The 20902-nt window shown below is 40.8% G+C and overlaps 1 protein-coding gene across 1 annotated transcript in view; it reads left to right on the top strand.

The window, feature by feature from the left end:
• Positions 1–20902, top strand: part of LOC109926987 (pecanex-like protein 2) — a 166917-nt gene that overhangs the window by 64361 nt on the left and 81654 nt on the right. The window contains 3 exon segments of the mRNA XM_048597091.1: positions 10246–10396; positions 19455–19589; positions 19661–19668. Coding sequence (XP_048453048.1) covers positions 10246–10396; positions 19455–19589; positions 19661–19668 — 294 coding nt within the window.

Below are 20902 nucleotides of genomic sequence, written 5' to 3'. Positions count from 1 at the left end.
TCACTCCACATCTACGATGACCAGACATTCCAATCTGAACTGGTCCTGTTTGCCAGCATTTGGCCCATATCCCTCCTTTACCTATCCAGATGCCTTTTAAATGTTGTAATTGTAGCTGCCTCCACCACTTCCTCTGGCAAATTGTTCTATACACGCACCACCCTCTGCGTGAAAATGTTATCCCTCAGGTCCTTTATAAACTTTACCCTCTCATCTTAAACCTATGCCCTCTAGTTTTGGACTCCCCCACCCTGGGAAAAAGACCTTGGTTATTCACGCTATCCATGCCCCTCATGATTTTGAACACCTCTATTAGGTTTCAGCCTCCGACACTCCAGGGAGAAAAACCCCAGCCTATTCAGCCTCTCCTTATAACACAAACCCTCCAGTCTGGGCAACATCCTTGTAAATCTTTTCTGCACACTCTCAAGTTTAACAACATCTTTCCTATAGCAGGGCAAGCAGACATATTCCAGGAGGTTTTAATATATTAACTTTCTAACCCTGCGCTCCTCCTGTTGATCAAACAAAACATTTCACTTGGGTTCTCCACAGCCAAGAACCTATCATTGGTCAACAAACATGTCCATCTTGTGGTGCTTCACCCCCACACTCCTGCCATTGGTCACTTACACATCCATGTTTTGGTGCTCAATGCTGCACCTTCCCCCCCCCCCTCCCCCTGCCGCCTCCAACCCAGTCCCCCACTATACTCCTGCCATTGCTTATCCAGTGTATCAATCCTCATAATTCTTGCCTTCACACAAAAAACTGAAATGCAAACAGGCTGCCCTTTATCCAACTGAATGAGTCATGGCTGTCAATCAATTCATCATTTGTGTTCGAAGATGAAAAGTCAGGCATTTTGTTTCAAACAATTAATCTTTCATGTTGGGTTGCTCTCAGAAATAGCAGAAGCTTACCTTTCCCCTGAGATTCCAGGAAAGAAAATTTTGATTAGCCATAATTGTAGCTATTGTGACAACATTTCAGCCAGTTTCACTCATTTTGGAAGAAGACATCTTAACAAATAAGAAACGTACTCTGCACCTACATTTATGTTTAAACACCTACCACTTTTCTATAACAAGCAAATAAAGCACAAGCAAAGAAATGTTTGTAATCTGCTTTCCATCTTATCATTTTACCAACAAACACAGAGGTGAAATTTCACATTTATGTCAAATACAATCGTGCGTATTGAAATTATATTCCCAATGACATTGACTATGTATTAATTAGTCAGAAATCCAATTAGCAGCAACTGCATGTCAGTTATACTCATTAATTAGTGGTTATTGTATTGGACAATGCAGTGCAATGGAACAACAATAGCTTACATTTATATGACATCTTTGATGTAGTTAAATATCCATAGAGACATCACAGGTGCATTATTGAATTATTTTGACCCCAAGCCACATAATGAGATAACGAGATAGCTGACCAAATATTCAGTTAAAGTTTTTGTTTTCAAAGGAATCCTTTAAATGTGGGTAGAAGAGCAATGAGGTAAAGATATTTAGAAAAATAATTGCAGAGTTTGGGGCCTATCGAACAGAAAGCACCACTACCAGTGGACCATGAAGGGATTTGAGCAAGAAACTTACAGCACAGAATAAGGCCATGTGACACAATGTACCTGTGGTTGCTGTTTCAGTCATTTTATATAAATTGCTAACAATAACAGACCAAAAATTGACCTTTGTGGGAAACCATTGCTAGTCACACCCAACTTGGAAAATAGCCATCACCACAAAGCACTCTAGTTTCTGTTACTAAGCCCATTTGGCATTGTAGTGACACTTTCCTCTTAAGCCTGCCTTTTGTCTGTACACCTGTAATTTCCTCATTCGAAATGTCATTCCAATTCCGATTTTAAATTATTTTTGGATTTACCGCATAAACCAGTTTCCATCCTTCCATTCTGGACCCTTACCCAATCCAGATAACATCTTCCCACTGTGGAAGAACCTGGCTCTTAATATTTTCTAATCAACCTGTTTGGAGATGTTATTATACACCTCTGATTCATAGGTAAAGATACTACTATGCACCACAAGAGCCCAAAGAACCCAGCTCTTTTTTGCTATATCCAGAAATGTTCTTACACACAAATGAACATTCTTTCCCATCACCAAACCATGTGGTATTTTTTCCATCTATAAGAACCCAGTTTCTTTATTAATCAACCTGCTTGCAGATGTTATGGCACACCTCTGGAGGTGGTGGGACTGGAACCCGAGCCTCCTGGCTCAGAGGTCAGGTCACTACCACTGCACCACAAGAACCTTAGAAACCTGCAATCAACCTGTTCAGAGATGTCATGCTACACCTGTAGAGCAGTATGCCTTGAACCCGCATCTCCTAGCCCACAGGTAAAGAACGCTATCACTGCAGTACAAAAGCCCTAGAACCCAGCTTATAAATACAAAGTCCAATTAACATCATATGCTCTCAAGCAACTCTGGTTCCATTTTAGTTTACCCTTCTAACACTGACAGATTTCTTGTAAGAATAAAAAATTGTATTTATACAAGGGTGTTCAGATACAAAAAAAAGATAATTTCAGATTTCCGACTGTTAAATAGCAAGACATCCCTCTTCTAGAACCTCCAATAATTTTTCTTTGGTATTATTCCTCTCAGTGAAACAATCCAACAGTTGATGACGAATATTCACCCACCTAAGTTTAGAGATTTCTTTCCTCTCTAGCATCTGCTTTAAACTGGTGATATCCATCCTAAGCCTTTTCTCAGTTAACACTTCTTGTAGAATGTATGTTATTTCACAGATTGATTACTGAAGTAACATTCTATTAATATTTTCATTTCAGTACCTTTCATATAAAGCATTCCCTCCTAGACTTGACATGTAGAATGCTATGTCACTGCATCAGCAAGAGTCAAAGCTCGATGGTTAATGTGCTCTTTACCACCTTTAAATTTCTTTGCCTCTAAACTAAGTTGTAACTTTTCCCATTTTTTTTGACTAAAGGTATTGTAAATCCTCCTGCATTGGAAAATCCATCAACAAGATTTGCATGCAAGGCAACACTAAAAATGATTAATATCATTTTATTGGGATCACCCAAAACTGATCACTTCAGCTTACACTTCTCCTCTGTTTTTAATTTTTTAAAAGTTCTATTCACTCTCAAGTTGTCCTTCATCTTTGTATTTTTCATGGTTGGGCTAAATTACAGCATATTAAAGCTTTACATCTGAATAAAATGGGGGAGGCGATGGTGTAATGGTATTATCGCTGGACTGTTAATCTGGAGACCCAGATCATGTTCTGGGGACCTGGGTTTGAATCCTACCATGGCAGATGGTGGAATTTGAATTCAATAAAATATCTGGAATTATTAATAATGACCACGAATCCATTGCTGATTGTTGGAAAAACCCATCTGGTTCACTAATGTCCTTCAGGGAAGGAAACTGCCATCCTTACCTGGTCTGGACTACAAATGACTACAGACCCATAGCAATGTGGTTGACTCTGAACTGCCCTCTGGGCAATTAGGGATGGGCAATAAATGCTGTCTAGCCACGATGCCCTCATCCTGTGAATGAATCAAGGATCTGAATAAAAACCAAAAGAACTGTGGATGCTATAAATCAGGAACAAAAACAGAAGTTGCTGGAAAAGCTCAGCAATTTCTGAGGAAGAGTCACCAGACCAGAAACATTAACTCTGATTTTTTTTCTTCACAGATGCTGCCAGACCTGCTTAGCTTTTCCAGTAACTTATGTTTTTGTTGTTAAACTTACATCTGGTCTGGTCACTGTGTCTAACCAGTTGAGCCTTTCCAACAAGACTCTTCAGCTGTTCCATTTTTCTGTCCAGATATGGTGCAACTAATTGCAATAAAAATGACAATTTTCAAGAAAGTCTCTTGGTTTAGAATTACATCTTTATTAATTATTTTATTATTAATTTCCAAACCCGCGTATTTGAAAGTTCTAGAAGTTTGACTGACAATTCTGAATATTCCTTTCGAATGCAATTGATGATTTTTTTGTTCAAAGTCATTGGTGCTCCCTTCACAAATAAATCATCAACATGGCCAAACGTTTTCCATTATACTACCAATAGGACATTCCCATCAGTTGTGAGCACTCCAGGATTATCTTACTGAAAACCATCACACCTGAGAAGTGTCATTTAACCTATAATGGCATTAAGATAATTTCCCGAATTTCCCCTCAATTCCTGGTGCTTCTTTTGAGAACTGTAAGAATACTTCCTCAAGCAATACTCCCTGAAGGAATGGCATTTTGATGTTTGTAAAGCAATATTCCAAGAAAAGATTGTTAAAATAGCTAAAAAGATTTTCAATATTACCTGCCCAGCCCTGGGAGATTCTACCTTATTTGCACTTATGCCCAAATATTCCTCAAAGCCTCCAGCTACCAACTTAGTCTTGGTCTCATATGTCCTGTCTGGTAGGACTTTTTCCATTCAGATCCGCCTGCAGGACAAAGCTGATTAACCTCTATCATGCACTTCTGAATATATTCAGAATTCTTTCCAGTTTTGTAACTCTTGGTTTGGCTTCTTTCACCATCCTATCTTTCATTCTGTTAGTCACCACAAACACTGCTTGAACATGGGGACTTCTACTTTCATCCATTGTCCAAAAAGTCTCTCCATTACTCATGCTACCTGGTCATTTTTTTCCTGTCGAAGTATCTCTGGACTACTCCTATCAGGATGTCTGCTAGAAATTGCCCCTAATATATGTGACCTTTTCCTTCTAAATGTTTCGATTGAATCAGTATTGGAATTGCATTTTCTGGTTCTCTACACTCACACCCTCTGCTGCCAATCCAAGACCCTCACTTCTTGTCCCTCATCTTAGATGTTTAGCCAGATTTTTATATGTTCCTGTTGATTTGTCTGCATGTCACACTATCGTAGCCACCCTCTAGTGATCTGATCTGGTGGCTCTGAAATTACCCATAAACCTACTTTGGGTATATGATCCTTACAAGATTACTTTTACATGTTCATGACATGTATGTATAGCATGTATTTTTCAAGCATGCAAGTCTTGTTCCTGTGGTCACGAGTTTGACATTTGCTCATCCATCTCCTTTTCTGTTCCTGAATTCAAGCCAAATTGATTCAACAGTTTGCTTACAAGGTCACAAACATTAACAGTTAAATTACAGATATTGACATAAATGAAATTCTATATTTCCTTTGTCACTTTTGCTGTTTTCCTCAATCTGGTTCCTACAGTTTTTTTTGTGGCATTTCTAATTTTCCTGCACATTATATCTCCCACATCATAAAAGTGATTACCAAAGAAGCTATAGCAGAACACTCGGACAAGTTTGTGAATCCGAGAGAGTCAACATGACTTTGTGAAAGGGGAAGTTGTTGGAAAATTATTGAGGAAGTCACACATACTGCAGACAAAGTGGAGCCAATGGATATACTGGACAAAGATTTCCAGAAGGAATTTGATAGGTGCCACATCACAGGTTATTATGGAAAATAAAACCTCCCAGTGTAGTGGATAGCATATAGTCATTGATTGGCTGACTAACATGAAGCTAACGTGATTTCATCCCAGGGTCTTAAAAGAAGTAGTTGGTGAGATAGTCAATGCATTGGTTTAATTTTCCAAAACTCATTAGATTCAAGGAAGGCTCCTTTAGATTGGAAAATAGCTAATCTCACTCCCCTTTTCAAAAAGGGAGCAAGACAGAAAGCAAGAAATTACAGGCCAGTTAGTTTAACATTTATCATAGGAAAGATATTAGAACTACTATTAAAAATGTTATAACAGTGCACTTGGATAAGTTCAAAGTAATCAGGCAAAGCCAACATGGTTTTGTTAATGGGAAATCATGTTTAAATCATTTATTGGAGATAGATAAATGGGAATCACAGGATGTATTATATATCTATTTCCAGAAGGTATTTGATAAGGTGCCAGATCAAGGATTATTGCAAAACATAAAAATGTTCATGATATTGGCAGTAACATTTTTCATGGACAGAAGGTTGGCTGTCTGGCAGGAAGCAGAGAGTAGAAATAAATGAGCCCTTTTCAGGCTGGCAATTAGTGTACAACAGGGATCAATGCTTGGGCCTCAAATTTTTACAGAAGGTACGGTAGCTACATTTGCCAATGACACAAAGATGGGTGGGAAAGTGAGTTGAGAAGAGGACATGAAATACAATGTGTGAAAGTGTGAAATTGACCCTTTTGGTAGAAAGAACAAAAAGGAAGCTTATTATCTCAATGATGAGTGGTTGTCGATCTCTGAGGTACAAGGAGATCTGGGTGTTCTAGTGCAGGAATCGCCTTCCGCACTCCAATGCTGAATGTTCTGTACTCAGCAAAGGTCTCAGCTTTATCCTTCTGCATCCGGACCTTAATGAATTTTGGGCACAACATGACGTCGAACTCTTCTTCTACTGTCTTCACCACCGTGCCCATTTTTTTGGTCAAGAGTATTCTTCCCGTCCCACAGACCCCTTTACCCAGTTCCAACACTCTCCTTCCACCTGGATCTCTTCCCCTGGCCTTTTACCCTCACTTGATCTGTTCATTGAGAACTGTCGACATGACACTCGCCTCCTCACCCAATCCAAACTATCTCCTTCCGGACTGACTGCACTCCATGCGTTTAGATCCAAACCTGACTTTGTTATTAAGCCTGCCAATAAGCATGATGCTGTCGTAGCCTGGTGTACTGACCTCTACTTTGCAGAGGCTGAGTGCCACATCTCAGATACCTCGTCCTATTTTCCCCTGGACCATGACCCCACCATGGCAATCAGGCCATTGTATCAACTGCGGTAACTGACCTCATTTCATCTGGTGATCTCTCCTCTCCCCCGCCCCCACCCAAAACTGCCTCCAAGCTGATATTCCCCCAGCCCTGCACAACTCACTTCTACTTCCTTCCGAAAGTCCACAAACAGGGCTACTCAGGCAGACCCATTGTTTCAGCCTGCTTCTGCCCCGCAGAACTCATCTCTTCCTACCTTGACTCAAGTCTTTTCTCCCCTGGTCCAGTCCCTGCCCACATCCATGATTCCTCTGATGCTTTATGCCAGTTTCAGAATTTTCCAGTTATCAGGCTCCAGCCACCACCTCTTTACAGTGGATGTGCAATCCCTTTACATGTCCATTCCCCATCGGGTTGATCGCAGGGCTGTCTGCTTCTTCCTGGAGCAAAGGCCTGAACCGTCCCCACCCACCACCACCTTCCTCTCCTTGGCCAAGTTCATCCAAAACCTCAACACCTCTTTTAAGTCCTGTCATTTCCTTCAGCTCAGAGGGCTGGCCATGAGTGCCTTCATGGCGGCCCCAGTTATGCCTGTCTCTTTGTGGAATATGTGGAACATTCCTTGTTCCAGTCCTATTCCTGTCCCCACCCATAACTCGTTCTCTGATATATCGATGATATCATCGGTGCTACTTTCCTCTCTCATCCAGAATTAGAAGAGTTCATCAATTTCACTTCCAATTTCCACCCTGCCCTCACTTTCACCTGGCCCATCTTTGACTCCTCCCGTCCCTTCCTTGACAACTCTGTTTCCATTTCTGGGGATAAGACTGGCCACTAATATCCACTATAAATCCACTGACTCCGCAGCCACCTGGACTATATATCCTTGCAACCTGCTTCCTGTAAAGACTCCATTCCGTTCTCTCAAATCCTCTGTCTCCATCACATTTGTTCAAATAAGGCCAACTTTGACAAGGGAGCCTCTGAAATGTTCACCTTCTTCCTCAACCGAGGATTCCCCAGCTCCGTTGTTGACAGGGCCCTTAACCAGGTCCGACCTATTTCCCACACTTCCACCCTCACCACCTCTCTTCACTCCCACAAGGGCAATAAGGTTCCCCACGTCCTTGTGTACCATGTCACTAGCATCCAAATCCAGAAGACCATACTATTTCCGCCACCTCCAGCGAGATACCGCCACCAGACACATATTCCCGTCCTCTCCCTTGTCTGTCTTCTGCAGGGACCGTTCCCTCCGGGGCACCCTGGTCCACTCTTCCTTCAATCCCAACACTCCCTCCGCAGCCCCACGGCACCTTTCCCTGCAACAGCTGAAGATGTAACACCTGCCCATTTATATCCTCCGTCCCCAGTATCCAAGGGCCCAAACATACCTTCCAGGTGAAGCAGCACTTTACCTGCATTTCCCACAATCTATTCTACTGCATTCGTTGCTTACAATGTGGTCTCCTGTACACTGGGGAAACAAAGTGTAGACTGGGTGACTGCTTCTCAGAACATCTACGTTCTGCCAGCAAAAAAGGACCCTGAACCTGCCACTTTAACACATCACCCTGTTCCCTGGGCAACATCTCTATCTCAAGCTTGCTGCAGTGTTCCGGTGAAGCTGAGCGCAAACTGGAAGAACAACACCTCATTTTCCGCTTGGGGACCCTGCAGCCCTCCAGACTCCATATCGAGTTCAATAATTTTAGGGCCTGAATTCTGCCATGTCCTAGACCCCTATCCCACACACCAAGCCTTGATATCACATAGTCTGCTATTATACACTACCTATGGTTAGTCACCAACAGTCCCCATTAACAGCTATTCATCCACCTAGCCAGATCGTTATTAACTCCTTTATCCATTCAACTGTTCTTCCCTTTCTTTGGGCTCTATCCCCCACTATCGTTTACTCCTTATCCCCTCCCCCCACCCTATCTTCTGCATATAAACTGACATTTTCCTGGCTACCAACAGCTCTGAGGAAGGGTCACTAGACCCGAAACGTTAACGCTGATTTTTTTTCATGGATGCTGCCAGACCTGCTGAGCTTTTCCAGCAACTTCTGTTTTTGTTACAGAAGGTTAGTATACAGGTATAGCAAGTAATCAGGAAAGTTAATAGGATGTTATGTTTTATTATGAGGGCAATTGAGTGCAAGAGGGGGGAGCTTATATTCAGTTATACAGGACATTAGTGAGATCACATGGAGTATTGTGCATGTTGTATTAGTCACCTTATTTAAGGAATGATATAAATATATTTGAGGCCATTCAGAGAAGGTTTACTAAACTAATATGTGCAATGGGCAAATTGTCTTATGAGAGATTAGACTTGTATCTGCTGGAGTTTAGAAGAGTAAGAGGTGACCTAATTGAAACATATAAAATCCTAAGGGGTGTTGACAGAATAGATGCGGAAAGGATGTTTCCTCTTATGGGAGAATCTAGAATTTGGCATCACTGTGTTTAAAAATCAGGGGTTGTCCATTTTAAACAGATTTGATTAAATATTTTCTCTCAGAGAGTTATGTGTCTTAGGAACTCTCTTACTGAAGAGTCTCTCCTCCAATCAGAGACCTTTGAATATTTTTGAGGCAGAAGTGGATAGATTCTTCTTCAGCTAAGGTTAACAGGGCTAGTTGGGAATGTGGATTTGTGGTTACCATCAGATCAGTTATAATGTAGTAGAATGGCAGAGTCAGACCAGCAGGGCCGAATGGCTTATTCCTGCTCCTGATTTGTATTTTCATATGTGATGTGACCTCATTTCCTGTCCTCCCGATTATGTTCTATTTTGCCTCACTCTATCAAATTAGATTTAACCTGCCACATCAGTACTGGTTAATCTCACAGTGAGAATCTTGCTCCCATCTTTGTTCATATGCAATCTGTCCATCTTCTATAGGTGTCCTCTCCCTCATAACCAGTTCCAATGCTTCAGGAATCTGAAACCTGCTCCTGCACCACTACTGCAGCTGTACATTCAGCTGCACCAGCCTCCTGCTCTGTACTCACTAGCATTTGGGAGTAGTCATGAGATTACTATCTCTGAGGTCCTTTCTCGTCTTTTGCCTACTTCCAGAATATCTGCCAGGGGGGCATGAAAACTTTTACCACCTATGCTACTGTTGCCAATCTGACTGTTAACTTTCCCCTTCTAGAATATCCTGAACCTGCTTGGTGATATCCTCTACTATGGAGGCAACAGACCAAGAGGATGGACATTTTGCTGAATTGAAAGCTATTGTGGGTAACGGGTGCATCTTATTGCCCTTCTCTTCTAGGTCTGCTGCTGTCTTCCATAATCGTCATTCAGGCACTACTCCAAATAGTCAACAAAATGTAAAACAAAGGCCAGAGCCAGTGTTTGTTAAAGCTGACAGGACATTCAAGTTTGAATGCAGATTCTGAATTGCTCTTGAAATATTTTAACAATGAATGACATCTTGATTCTAATTAATCAATTTTCTCGGTTCCAGCCCTTCCTTGATATTGTGTTGTGTGCTTTGGCTGCAACAGTTGGATTCTTGACTCACTATCTGCTCCCCCGGCTTCGAACACAAGTTCCATGGTTTTGCTTTGCGCATCCTTTGCTTAAAACAAAGGAATATCGACAGTTTGAAGTCCGAGGTTAGTAACAGAGGAACTACTGCACAGCATAGCATCAATGGTATTTCATTTCAATTCTGTCAAATAATGAAATAGGGATCAAATTTGCTCATTATTTCTTCATTAGAAATTTTATTTTCTATCTGCTACCTCATCAGATTATTAAAAGAGTAATAGGGTGAACAAAATAATGATCTTATTAAACTGCTTGACCTTAGACCTGCATTGTTGGATCACTTTTAAAAGTGTTTATCATAGTTTATCATGCCTGCAATGCATCTTGACATTTTTCCCCTTGGCGCAAAAGTGATGCCAAGTCTTCATAGATCTGTTGAAAAATTGGGTGCAGCACACTGTCCGACATCTGTCAAGGCATATACCGGGGGTGAGGGACTTCAGAGAACAATGGCTAATGGTTGTTTTTTAAACTGATAGAAGGTTTATAGCCGAGTTCCCAGCGGTCAGTGTGAGGACCCCTCCTTTTCTCTGTAAAATCCTAGACCTTGGTGTACAGGGAACAATTTTCAAATTTGCAGACAAAACAAAGCTTTTAAATATTGTGTACTGTGATATAAATATTTTAGAATCAAAAGGAACATAGACTGGTGGAATGGGTGGACAACTTCAGATGAAATTGAATGCAAAGATGTTAGAAGTAGTTTGTTTTGGTACAAAGAGATACAATACAAAACAAAGAGTGCATTTCTAAAGGGAGTGCAAGGGCAGAGGAACATCTGTGTATACAGTATTTACATGAAACATTGAAGATGGCAGGGCAGGTTGAGACCGGTTAATAAAACAGGCTGCATCCTATGATTTATTAATAGGGGCGCAGAGCACAAAAGCAAGGAAACTTTGTGGAACTTGTGCAAATCATTAGAACATGGAACAGTACAACAGAATGGGTCCTCCAGCCCATGCTGATCATGACACCAAGTTAAACTAATCCCTTCTGCCTGCCCTTGGTCCATATCCCTCCATTCCCTGCATGTTCATGTGCATATCTAAAAATCACTTAAATGCCCAATTGTATTTGCCTCCACCACCACCCCTGGCAGCTAGTTCCAGACTCCTACTGCTCTCTGTGTTAAATAAAAAACCTGCCCCTCACATCTCCTTTGAGCTTACCCCCTCTCATCTTAAATGCATGCTCCCGGAATTCAGCATTTCAACTCTGGAAAAAAGATTCTGACTGTCAACCCTATCTATGCATCTCTATTTTATAAACTTCTATCAAGCCTCCCCTCAGCCTCCACTGCTCCATAGAAAACAGTCTGAGTTTTTCTAGTCTCTCCTTACACCTCATAGTCTCTAATCCAGGCAGCATCCTGGTAAACCTTTTCTGCACCCTCTCCAAAGCCTCCACATCCTTCCTGTAATGTGACAACCAGAACTGAATGCAATACTCTAAATGTGGCCTAATCAAAGTCTTATAAAACTGCAACATGACATCCTGACTCTTGTACTTTTTTCCCTGACCAATAAAGGTAAGCATGCTTTACGCCTTCTTTACCATCTTATCTACTTGCATGGCCACTTTCAGGGAGCTATGGACTTGAACTCCAAGATCCCTCTGTACATCAATGCCGTTCAGGGTCCTGCCATTAACTATACTTTTCCTTAACATTTGATCTCCCAAAGTGCAGCACTTCACACTTAACTGGATTAATCTGCTATTTCTCCGCCCATATCTGCAACTGGTCTATGTCCTGCTGTATCCTTTGACAACCTTCCACATTGATCTTTGTATTGTCTGCAAAGTTACTAACTAACTCATTTACATTTTTTCATCCAAGCCATTTTTAAATATATATCATAAATAGCAGAGGTCCCAGTACAGATCCCTGTGGAACACCACTAGTCACAGACCTCCAGCCAGAAAAACACCCTTCCACCATTACCCTCTGCCTTCTATGGGCAAACCGATTCTGAATCCGAGTAGCCAGGTCACCGTGGATCCCATGCACTTTAATCTTCTGGATAAGTCTACCTGGAGGGACTTTGTCAAAAGCCTTACTAAAATCCACGTAGACAACATCTACTCGTCAATCACTTTCAACACCTCCAAAAATTCAGTTGTTTCAAATGCAAATTTCAATTCGAATTCATTGTTTCAGTGGTGATTGGAGTATTACTTCTAGTTTTGATGCCCTACCTTAGGAAGAATGTGAAGGCATTAGAAATAATGCAGAAAAGATTCAGAAGAATGGTTCCAGGGATGATGAACTTATGTTGAAACATACACAATTGTGTTGACAGATTGGAGAAGTTTGAACTGTTTTCTTGAAGAGAAGACTGATTGGAGATATGATAGAAGTATTCAGATTGAGGGGTCTGAACAGAATAGATAATGAGAAATGGTTCCAGTTGATGGAACAATTGGGAAGCAGAGAACGCAGAATTAAAGGTATTTGGCAAGCAAAGCAATAGCAACATGAGGGAAAACATGTTTTATGTAGATCTGGTTAGAAACTAGAGCACATTGACTGACAGTATGGTGAGGATAAGTTCAATTGAAGCATTTAAAAGGGATAGGGATTACTATCTGGAAAAGAAGGCTTTGCAGAGCTTTGGAGAGAAGGTTGGCGGGGAGGTGGTGCTAGGTGAATGGCTCTTTGAGTGTCTCCTTCTGTGATAATTTTACTTCTCTACCTGCTGTGATTCAGTCACCGGTACTAGATTTGTTATTATGGCTTCATAAGACTATAACAAGTAGGAACAGGAGTAGGCCATTTGGCCCCCTGAGCCTGTCTGCCATTCAATAAGATCATGGCTGAGCTGACATTCTTCAGGTCGACTTTCCTGTCCTTTTTCCATAACCCTTGATGCCCCGACTGATCAAAAATTTATCTATCTCAGCTGTAAGTATACACAAGGACTCTGCCCCTACAGCCCTCTGTGGCAAGGAGTTCCAAAGATTCTCAATCCTCTGAAAGAAGAAATTCCTCCTCATCTCAGTCTTAAATTGGAGCCCCTTTATTCTGAGCGTATGCCCTCTGGTCCTCGACTCTCCCATGAGGGAAACATGCTCTCAGCATTTACCCTGTCAAGCCCCTTAAGAATCCTGGATGTTTCGATGAGATCATCTCACATTCTTCTAAACTCCAGTCAGTAGAGTCACAACCTGTTTAGCCTTTGCTCAAAAGACAGTGTCTCCATACCAGGGATCACCTTGTGAACCTCTCTGAACAGTTCCAATGAAATTTTATCTTTCCTTAAATGAGGAGTCCAAAACTGTTCACAGTACTCCAGATGTGGTCTCACCAGCACCTTGTACAGTTGCAGTAAGACTTCCCTACGCTTATACTCCAACCCCCTTGAATTAAGGCCTAACATTCTATTAGTCTTCCTGATTACCTGCTACACCTGTGTGCTAGCTTTCTGTGTTTCGTGCGCAAGAAACCCCCAAGTTCGTTTGTATTGCAGCTTTCTGCAGTATTTCTCTATTTAAATAATACTCTGTTCTTTTGTTCTCCCTTCCAAAAAAGTATGCAAGAGGTATGAAGTTAACGGTCTTTCATTGAAGACATGCTTCTCGAGGTGATTAGCAAAGATGTGAACAAGAGCTGGCCTAAAGGGAATCCTATATCATATCATACATGTCATGAAACTGAACTCAGTGGCACAAGTTGCTAAGCTCATGAATTTGATGAATACAGATTCAGGCACTGATGGAACATCGAGGATGCCATGATATAGTGACACAATGACAATATCAATGGCTTCCTCGAGTGGCAAATTAGTAAGTAAGGTAGCCGCGTCAAAGAGCACATGGATATGCTACGATCTCAATACATAGGTCTTACAATGTGTTTGTAAAAGTGAAGGAATCCTTCATAGTGTTTGTGGAAAACTTATTTAAGACTGGTTGGAACAGCTCGCACAACCATTTGGCTAATTCATGTTGTTCAGAGCTAGCCATAGATAAAATATGTTGTAAAGGGACATCCCTTTACAGAAGTATTGTGGTACAGAAGGAGGCCATTCAGCCTATAATGTCCAATTTATCAAATTAGCATCATTACCTACAGTCAGTTTCCTGCTTTATCCTAATACCCTTACACATTATTTCTATTCAGATAATCATTCAAATGCCCTCTTGAATGCTACAGTTGAACCCAGCTCCACCACATTTCCAGGCAGTGTATTCCATACCCAAACTACTCAATGTGTGAAAAAGGTTTTTTCTTGCATCACATTTGCTCATTTTGCAAATCACTCTAAATTCATGCCTTCTGGTTCTTGATCTATTGGGAACAGTTTCTCGCAGAGTACTCTGTCAGGCCTGCTTATGATTTTGAAAATTTTAAGACTGAGTTGAGGAGGAGCTTCTTCACCCAAAAGCTTGTGAGTCTGTGGAATTCCCTGCCCAATGAAGCAATTGAGGCTACCTCGTTGAATGATTTTAACACTAAAATGGATAGATTTTTGAACAGTAAAGGAATTGAGGGTTATGGTGAGTGGGCGGGTAAGTGGACCTGAGTCCACAAAAAGATCAGTCACAATCTTATTGAATGGTGGAGAAGGCTCAACGGGCCAGATGACCTACTCCTGCCCCTAATTTTTATGTTCTTACATTTGACCTCTACCAAATCTCCTCTTAGCCTTCTTCTGTCCAAGGAGAATAGTCCTAACTTCTTCATTCTATCCTCAACTAAAATTTCTCATCCCACAAACCATTCTTTTAAATCACTTCTGCACTTTCTTTAATGTGTTCACATCCTTCCTATAATGTGACGCCCAGATTGTACACAATATCTCAGGTGAGGTCTAACAAGTACTGTGTTTAAGTTCAATATCACCTCCTTGCTCTTGTAGTCTATGGCACTATTAATAAAAAGAAAGGATATTGTATGCTTTATTGACTGTCCTCACCATGAGGTTGACTTCTATCACATAGACATCACCAGACAGGTTACCACCCTTAATCAAGTCCAACCAGCGCCTCTGCACTTGCCCTCGAGTATGGCTGTATGGTCTTGTGTCGTGGCCGTTGTATAGATATAAGCTATGAACTACCATTGAGAACAGCAAGCATTTTGTTGGTGTGATCACATTTGACTATGACTACTCAATTCCTTTGGCTGGTTTACATATATGTGTACTTCAGTGTTTGCCACGTGATTATTTAGCCATTCAGATGTCAGATGAAAATCTGTTAAGTCATGAGGTGTAATGTCTATACATCTTTATAGTTGCTAGCTGCGCTTTCAGGGCCAAAGCATCCTTGCTGGATACTGTAATATGCAGAGATGATGAAAGAGTTTGAACTCAGTAACTACCTCTTCCAGTTTAATGTGGGATGAGTGTGTAACCAAAGTTGAAACTATGAGCAAGAATAAACTCCTCATTTTTAGAGAGAACGAATTTAGTGGCATCCTTAATTATACAACAGACCTGCCCATGTCAGAACATTATGACTACGATGAGATGTGATTCTGCTTTGGACGACATTTATTAGATAATTCGGACTGTGCTAATAATTACACTGGAAAGTAATTTAAGGTCATCAGTCAGGTGCTCAGTCTGATGGATTTGTGAGTGCTAGAAGCTACTTACAGAATTCTGTTTTATGTGATCAAAAATAATTTGTTAATACATTGCACCTTTTTCATGAGAAAAAAGTGTTCATGGAGATTATCAATCTCTGCTGCATTGCTATAGCAACACCCTGGCCAATCAGTATCCACCTGCCTGGTCTGAGAGCTAAGATTGTCAGTTAACTGTTCCTGCTGCACTTCCATGCTAACAATAGTTCGACCAATCAGCACTCTGTTGTCATGCTGCATAAATTGGTATCCTGTTTTCAAAAGTCTGTTTCATGTATCCTGGTTCTCGTGCATGCAAGACTAAAAGCTTTGACTTATTGTTTCCTTTAAGCAATGTTAGAATTTTCAGGTAGAGAGAAGCTTCCAATCTCAGCTGTCATGTTTCAAGAAAATTCCTTGTTGTGAATTCAGTATGAAATCTGATTATCTTCTCGAAGAGTGATTAGAAGAATCCTTGATACTGTATCCTAGGTACGTTTGCAAATATCTCAAAGACAACTGCCTATGGTTGGTGACACCCATCTGCACATGCTAGAACCCCAGACCGACAACCATCTGAACATTCCACACCTTACCCTTTTTGCCTTCAAGAACTGAGACTTATTAGCCAGAATTATTTTTTACCCAAAGTGAATCTGTACAGAGAGAAATCCTTCTAGAGATGTGTGCATCTGTGTATCCACGTGTATATATAGCATCATATAATGTGTATGCGTGCTATGGGTTATTTAGAGGGGTAAACAATTATATTTTCATTACAAGTCAAATATGTTAACCCAATTTAACATCTCCTCTGATTAATTTTTGTTTCATAATAAATCAATAACTTTTTGATTCTTAAAGAAACTTTGTTTAAGTCTAATATAAGGAAAGTATATAATTGGGAACCAGGTAATACTCACATCCCCTGACTGTTGCCCATCAGACTTATTGCTTTGCTCTGGCATTGCCTCCCATTTCCCCCCTCCCTTCACATTGCATGAATTAACAAAAAAATTGGTGATGGGATTTCATATTATCTTGGACAGATTTTTAAGAATCCTGAATGAACCTCTCACTGCAGTAGAAATCTGACCATGTTGCAATGAGAGCTGATGCTTTCCCTCCATTCCATTCTATTGATTTCTTTTAATTTACTCGGAGAGGTTGCAGGAATGAACAGGGAATGAGGTGGGAGATTGCATTGCTGAACCAGTATGTGACTAGCCATCTCAGATTTCTGTAGGTAAGTTATGCAGTGTGAGTACATCCATTAGAATTTAATAATAAAATTGTTGCAACACATACTATTAATAATTCATAAATGGATGATGTTTTTTCTTTTAATTTGTTGGTTGATACAGCTCATTGTTTCATCTATAGACTTCCTGCCAAATGTATATGATGCCCTGTGTGTAATTTTGCTGCAATTCAATTTAGTAATTGGATCAATTGATAGCTATTATAACCAGACCTGGTTTTGTAAATTATTTGTAAATATAGAGGGATTATTGGTGTTGAGCTTTAAATTTTCTCTATTCTTTGTCAAAATTTCCATAACCTCATCCCTCCTTACCTCTGTAAACTTCTTCAGCCAGACCACATTCCGAAATCTGCTTTCATTCAATTCTGGCATCCTACATATCCCCAGTTTCATGTGCCCCACCATTGTCAGCCGTATACCTAACTTCTAGGCCCAGAGCTCTGGAAATCTCTCTCTACACCCATCTACCTCTTTCTCCCTCTTCCTTCCTTTAAGATATTCCTTAAAATCTGCCTCTGACAAAACTTTTGAATGAGCCAACTGCAAACATTGAAACAAAGCAACATCTTACGAGCTGAATAGGTTAGATACAGAAAAGATGTTCCCCCCAGCTCACCGGTCGAGAACCAGGAAATACAGCCTCAGAATAAGAGGCGGTCTATTTAGGACTTAGATGTGAAAGAGTTTCTTCACTCAGAGTGGTGAATCTTTGAAATTCTCTACCCCAGAGGACTTTGGGGACTATACATTTAGTATGTTCAGGATGTATGTTAAAGATATCAAAAGACATGCTGACAAATGGTATTGAGGTAGAAGATCAGACCTGATTTAATTAAATGGCTGAGCAGGCCCAAATGGCAGAACTGCCTTCTCTTGCACCTATTTCATGTGTTTTTGCCTGTCCTAAATATCTCCTTATAAGATTCGGTGTCAGAATTAGTATAAAAGTACCCTGTGACATTTCACTATGTATGGGGATGCAAAATAAGTACAACATTTTTTGTTTAAAAGATGCTGTTCTGAGAATTTATTTTTCAAAGTATTGCACCACTGCACAATTTTACACGTTGCATGAAAGAGCATCCGGGCAGAAACACTAGTTTTATTTCAAACATGACTTTTTTTGGCTATTATAATGTATCTGCATTTAATGCACATATTTGCTTGTTGCAAATGATAATGATCATTGAAAATGATATGTGAAAATGATTTGACAAGGATCTCTGGTTTGCTGCAGTTTTACCAAATATGGTTACATAGGGATCATTTAGAGTGGAACCTAATTTGCTTGAGCATCAAGACAATAGTACGGAATTAAAGTCTTCATGCCTTGTGACTGCGCTGAATATGAAACGGGGCTAAATTAAAGTAATACATTATCTGGAGCTAAAACATGATTGTAATTAAACTGAGCTCTTTAGATCTAAGAAAATATGCTAAAAAGGTTGCGAAGCAGATCGTAAATTTAATTGTTGATTTGGATTTGCATCTACAACAAAAACATATTAAAAATCCTTTAAGTGTCAGTGTTCATTAGAAATTAAATCCTCTGTATCCTGATGGCTCAGAACATTAAGGGATTCAACAGAAAAGCTGTAACTGATCAGGGTCATTTGTCAGTGTTTCTGCCATTCACAGATGTTAAGGATGAAAGGAAGAAAGCCTTTCATTGAGAGGACACGTGGGGCTTCAGTTCAACATTTCATCTGAACAATGGCACCTATGACTTAAGGATTTCTGCAGACACCATCAACTAGTTAGGAAATAGATTAAGATAATCTACATAGGACCTTTAGAGCTAGCTGAAAGGGTATAGACGCTAGGTTTTGTTTTACACTGGGTTTGAACCAATGTGTTGCAGTTAAAGTTGGGAGTTTGTGGTGGTATCTGAAATGCCAAATGCAATCCACATTATAAAGTCAAAAATCACAGTACAGGGTTGGATATTGATTTCTCACCTCCTCACCTTCCAAGTGCCCATGTAACCTGAAACAAAATAGCATGCAAATACTGACAAGCTGTATAACGTACACTGTGTTTAAGAGAGAACTGAAGGGATCACAGCTGGCAGTCCCAGATGATATTTTTAACAGCACCTTTCATCTATGGTATTATTTGAGCCCTTGAAGAAATTGTAGGAACAAGAAGAGGCCATTCAGTCTGTTGGGTTAGGTGCTGATTGTTCTGTGACTTAACTCCAGCCACTTGCCTTGGTTCCATAGCTGATTACAATGTGTCAGCTCCCCCCCCCCCCATCTTCTCCATAATTATTTGTTTTGTGTTCCAGATGCAGCCCAACTCATGTGGTTTGAGCAATTGTACGTTTGGCTTCTTTGTTTGGAGAAGTACGTTATTTACCCAGCTGTGGTGCTCAACGCACTCACCAACGACGCTTTCTCTCTCAGTAGTCAGAAGAAGCTTGGTATACAGTAAGCTGCTGCACGTTTATATTTTTCACTTTGTTTTTAGAAACCTGATTAACTGCCTTTACAGATTCTCAGGTATGTCTTCATTGATAATAATGGTTAATCAGTTTCAGTGCGGACATTTGTAAACCAACTTGAATTGTTTACTCAATGTAACCTCAATGTGGCTTACCTGTACAGTGCATAAGTGAAAATGCCTGCTTGCCTCTGGGAAAGTGTTTCACAGGAGGAGAAACTTGAAATACACCGTGATTTGTGAGGCTGTGCAATGTATCACTGGGGTTAGTGATCAAAGTAGAGGCATTCTATAATAAGTTAGATAAATGCGCGAAGGAAATAGAGATGAAGAGATATGGTAAAAGGGCAAGCATATCTGGAATTAAAATACTGTTTGTGTTGAGGATAAACATTACTACAGATTGATTGGGTCAACTGTTCTGTCTGTGTGTTGTAGTTTATATGAAACTGTGCACTATAGTGGATTATAGCAAACTCTTCACCAATAACTACCCAAGTGGTGAATTCCTTGTGTTAGTTCACCCCAGCATTAAAACAGAGTAATAGAGACAGAGCCTTACTTGCCCTTTCATGTAGGTAATCACTTATAACAAAACAAAGGTGCTGTCACTTCTCTGCAGTGTAATTCCATATGATAAAACAAAGAACTGCGAATGCTGGAAATCTGAAACAAAAGCAGAAATTGCTGGAGAAACTCAGCATCTGTAGAGAGAAGGTAGAGTTGGTGTTTCTTGTTTAGTGCCCTTCTTCAGAACTGACTGTTAAAATCTAATGGGTAGCCTTCCTGCTGCCTACTTACCTGCCCCCAATCTATCAGAAATGTAGTGGGGTTCAGGGGAGGCATTGGGTTGGCTGCCTGCCCTTGGGCCTATTGAGGTCCTTAAGTTCCCACTAGTTGGGGCGGGCCCATTCCATGTGGGAGACCTAGAAGCCTAAACTGCGTGACTTGGCGTTAGACAAGGGGAACTTCCTTGTGGGCCCTCTGGTTCTCTAGGAGCAACTGCACCCCAACAAGGGCATGTCCCTCTTTAGAGACAACAAGGTGCAGGGCTGGATGAACACAGCAGGCCAAGCAGCATCATAGGAGCAGAAAGGCTGACGTTTCGGGCCTAGACCCTTCATCAGAAAAGGGGGAGGGGAAGGGGGTTCTGAAATAAATAGGGAGAGAGTGGGAGGCGGATAGAAGATGGATAGAGGAGAGGATAGGTGGAGAGGAAACAAACAGGTCGAAGAGGCGGGGATGGGGCCAGTAAAGGTGAGTGTAGGTGGGGAGTTAGGGAGGGGATTGGTC

Source organism: Rhincodon typus, chromosome 5, assembly GCF_021869965.1.
Source record: "Rhincodon typus isolate 14 chromosome 5, sRhiTyp1.1, whole genome shotgun sequence".
Classification (NCBI taxonomy): Eukaryota; Metazoa; Chordata; class Chondrichthyes; order Orectolobiformes; family Rhincodontidae; genus Rhincodon; species Rhincodon typus.
The sequence above is the reverse complement of the archived record's forward strand: the minus strand, read 5'-3'. Positions and strand labels throughout refer to the sequence as shown.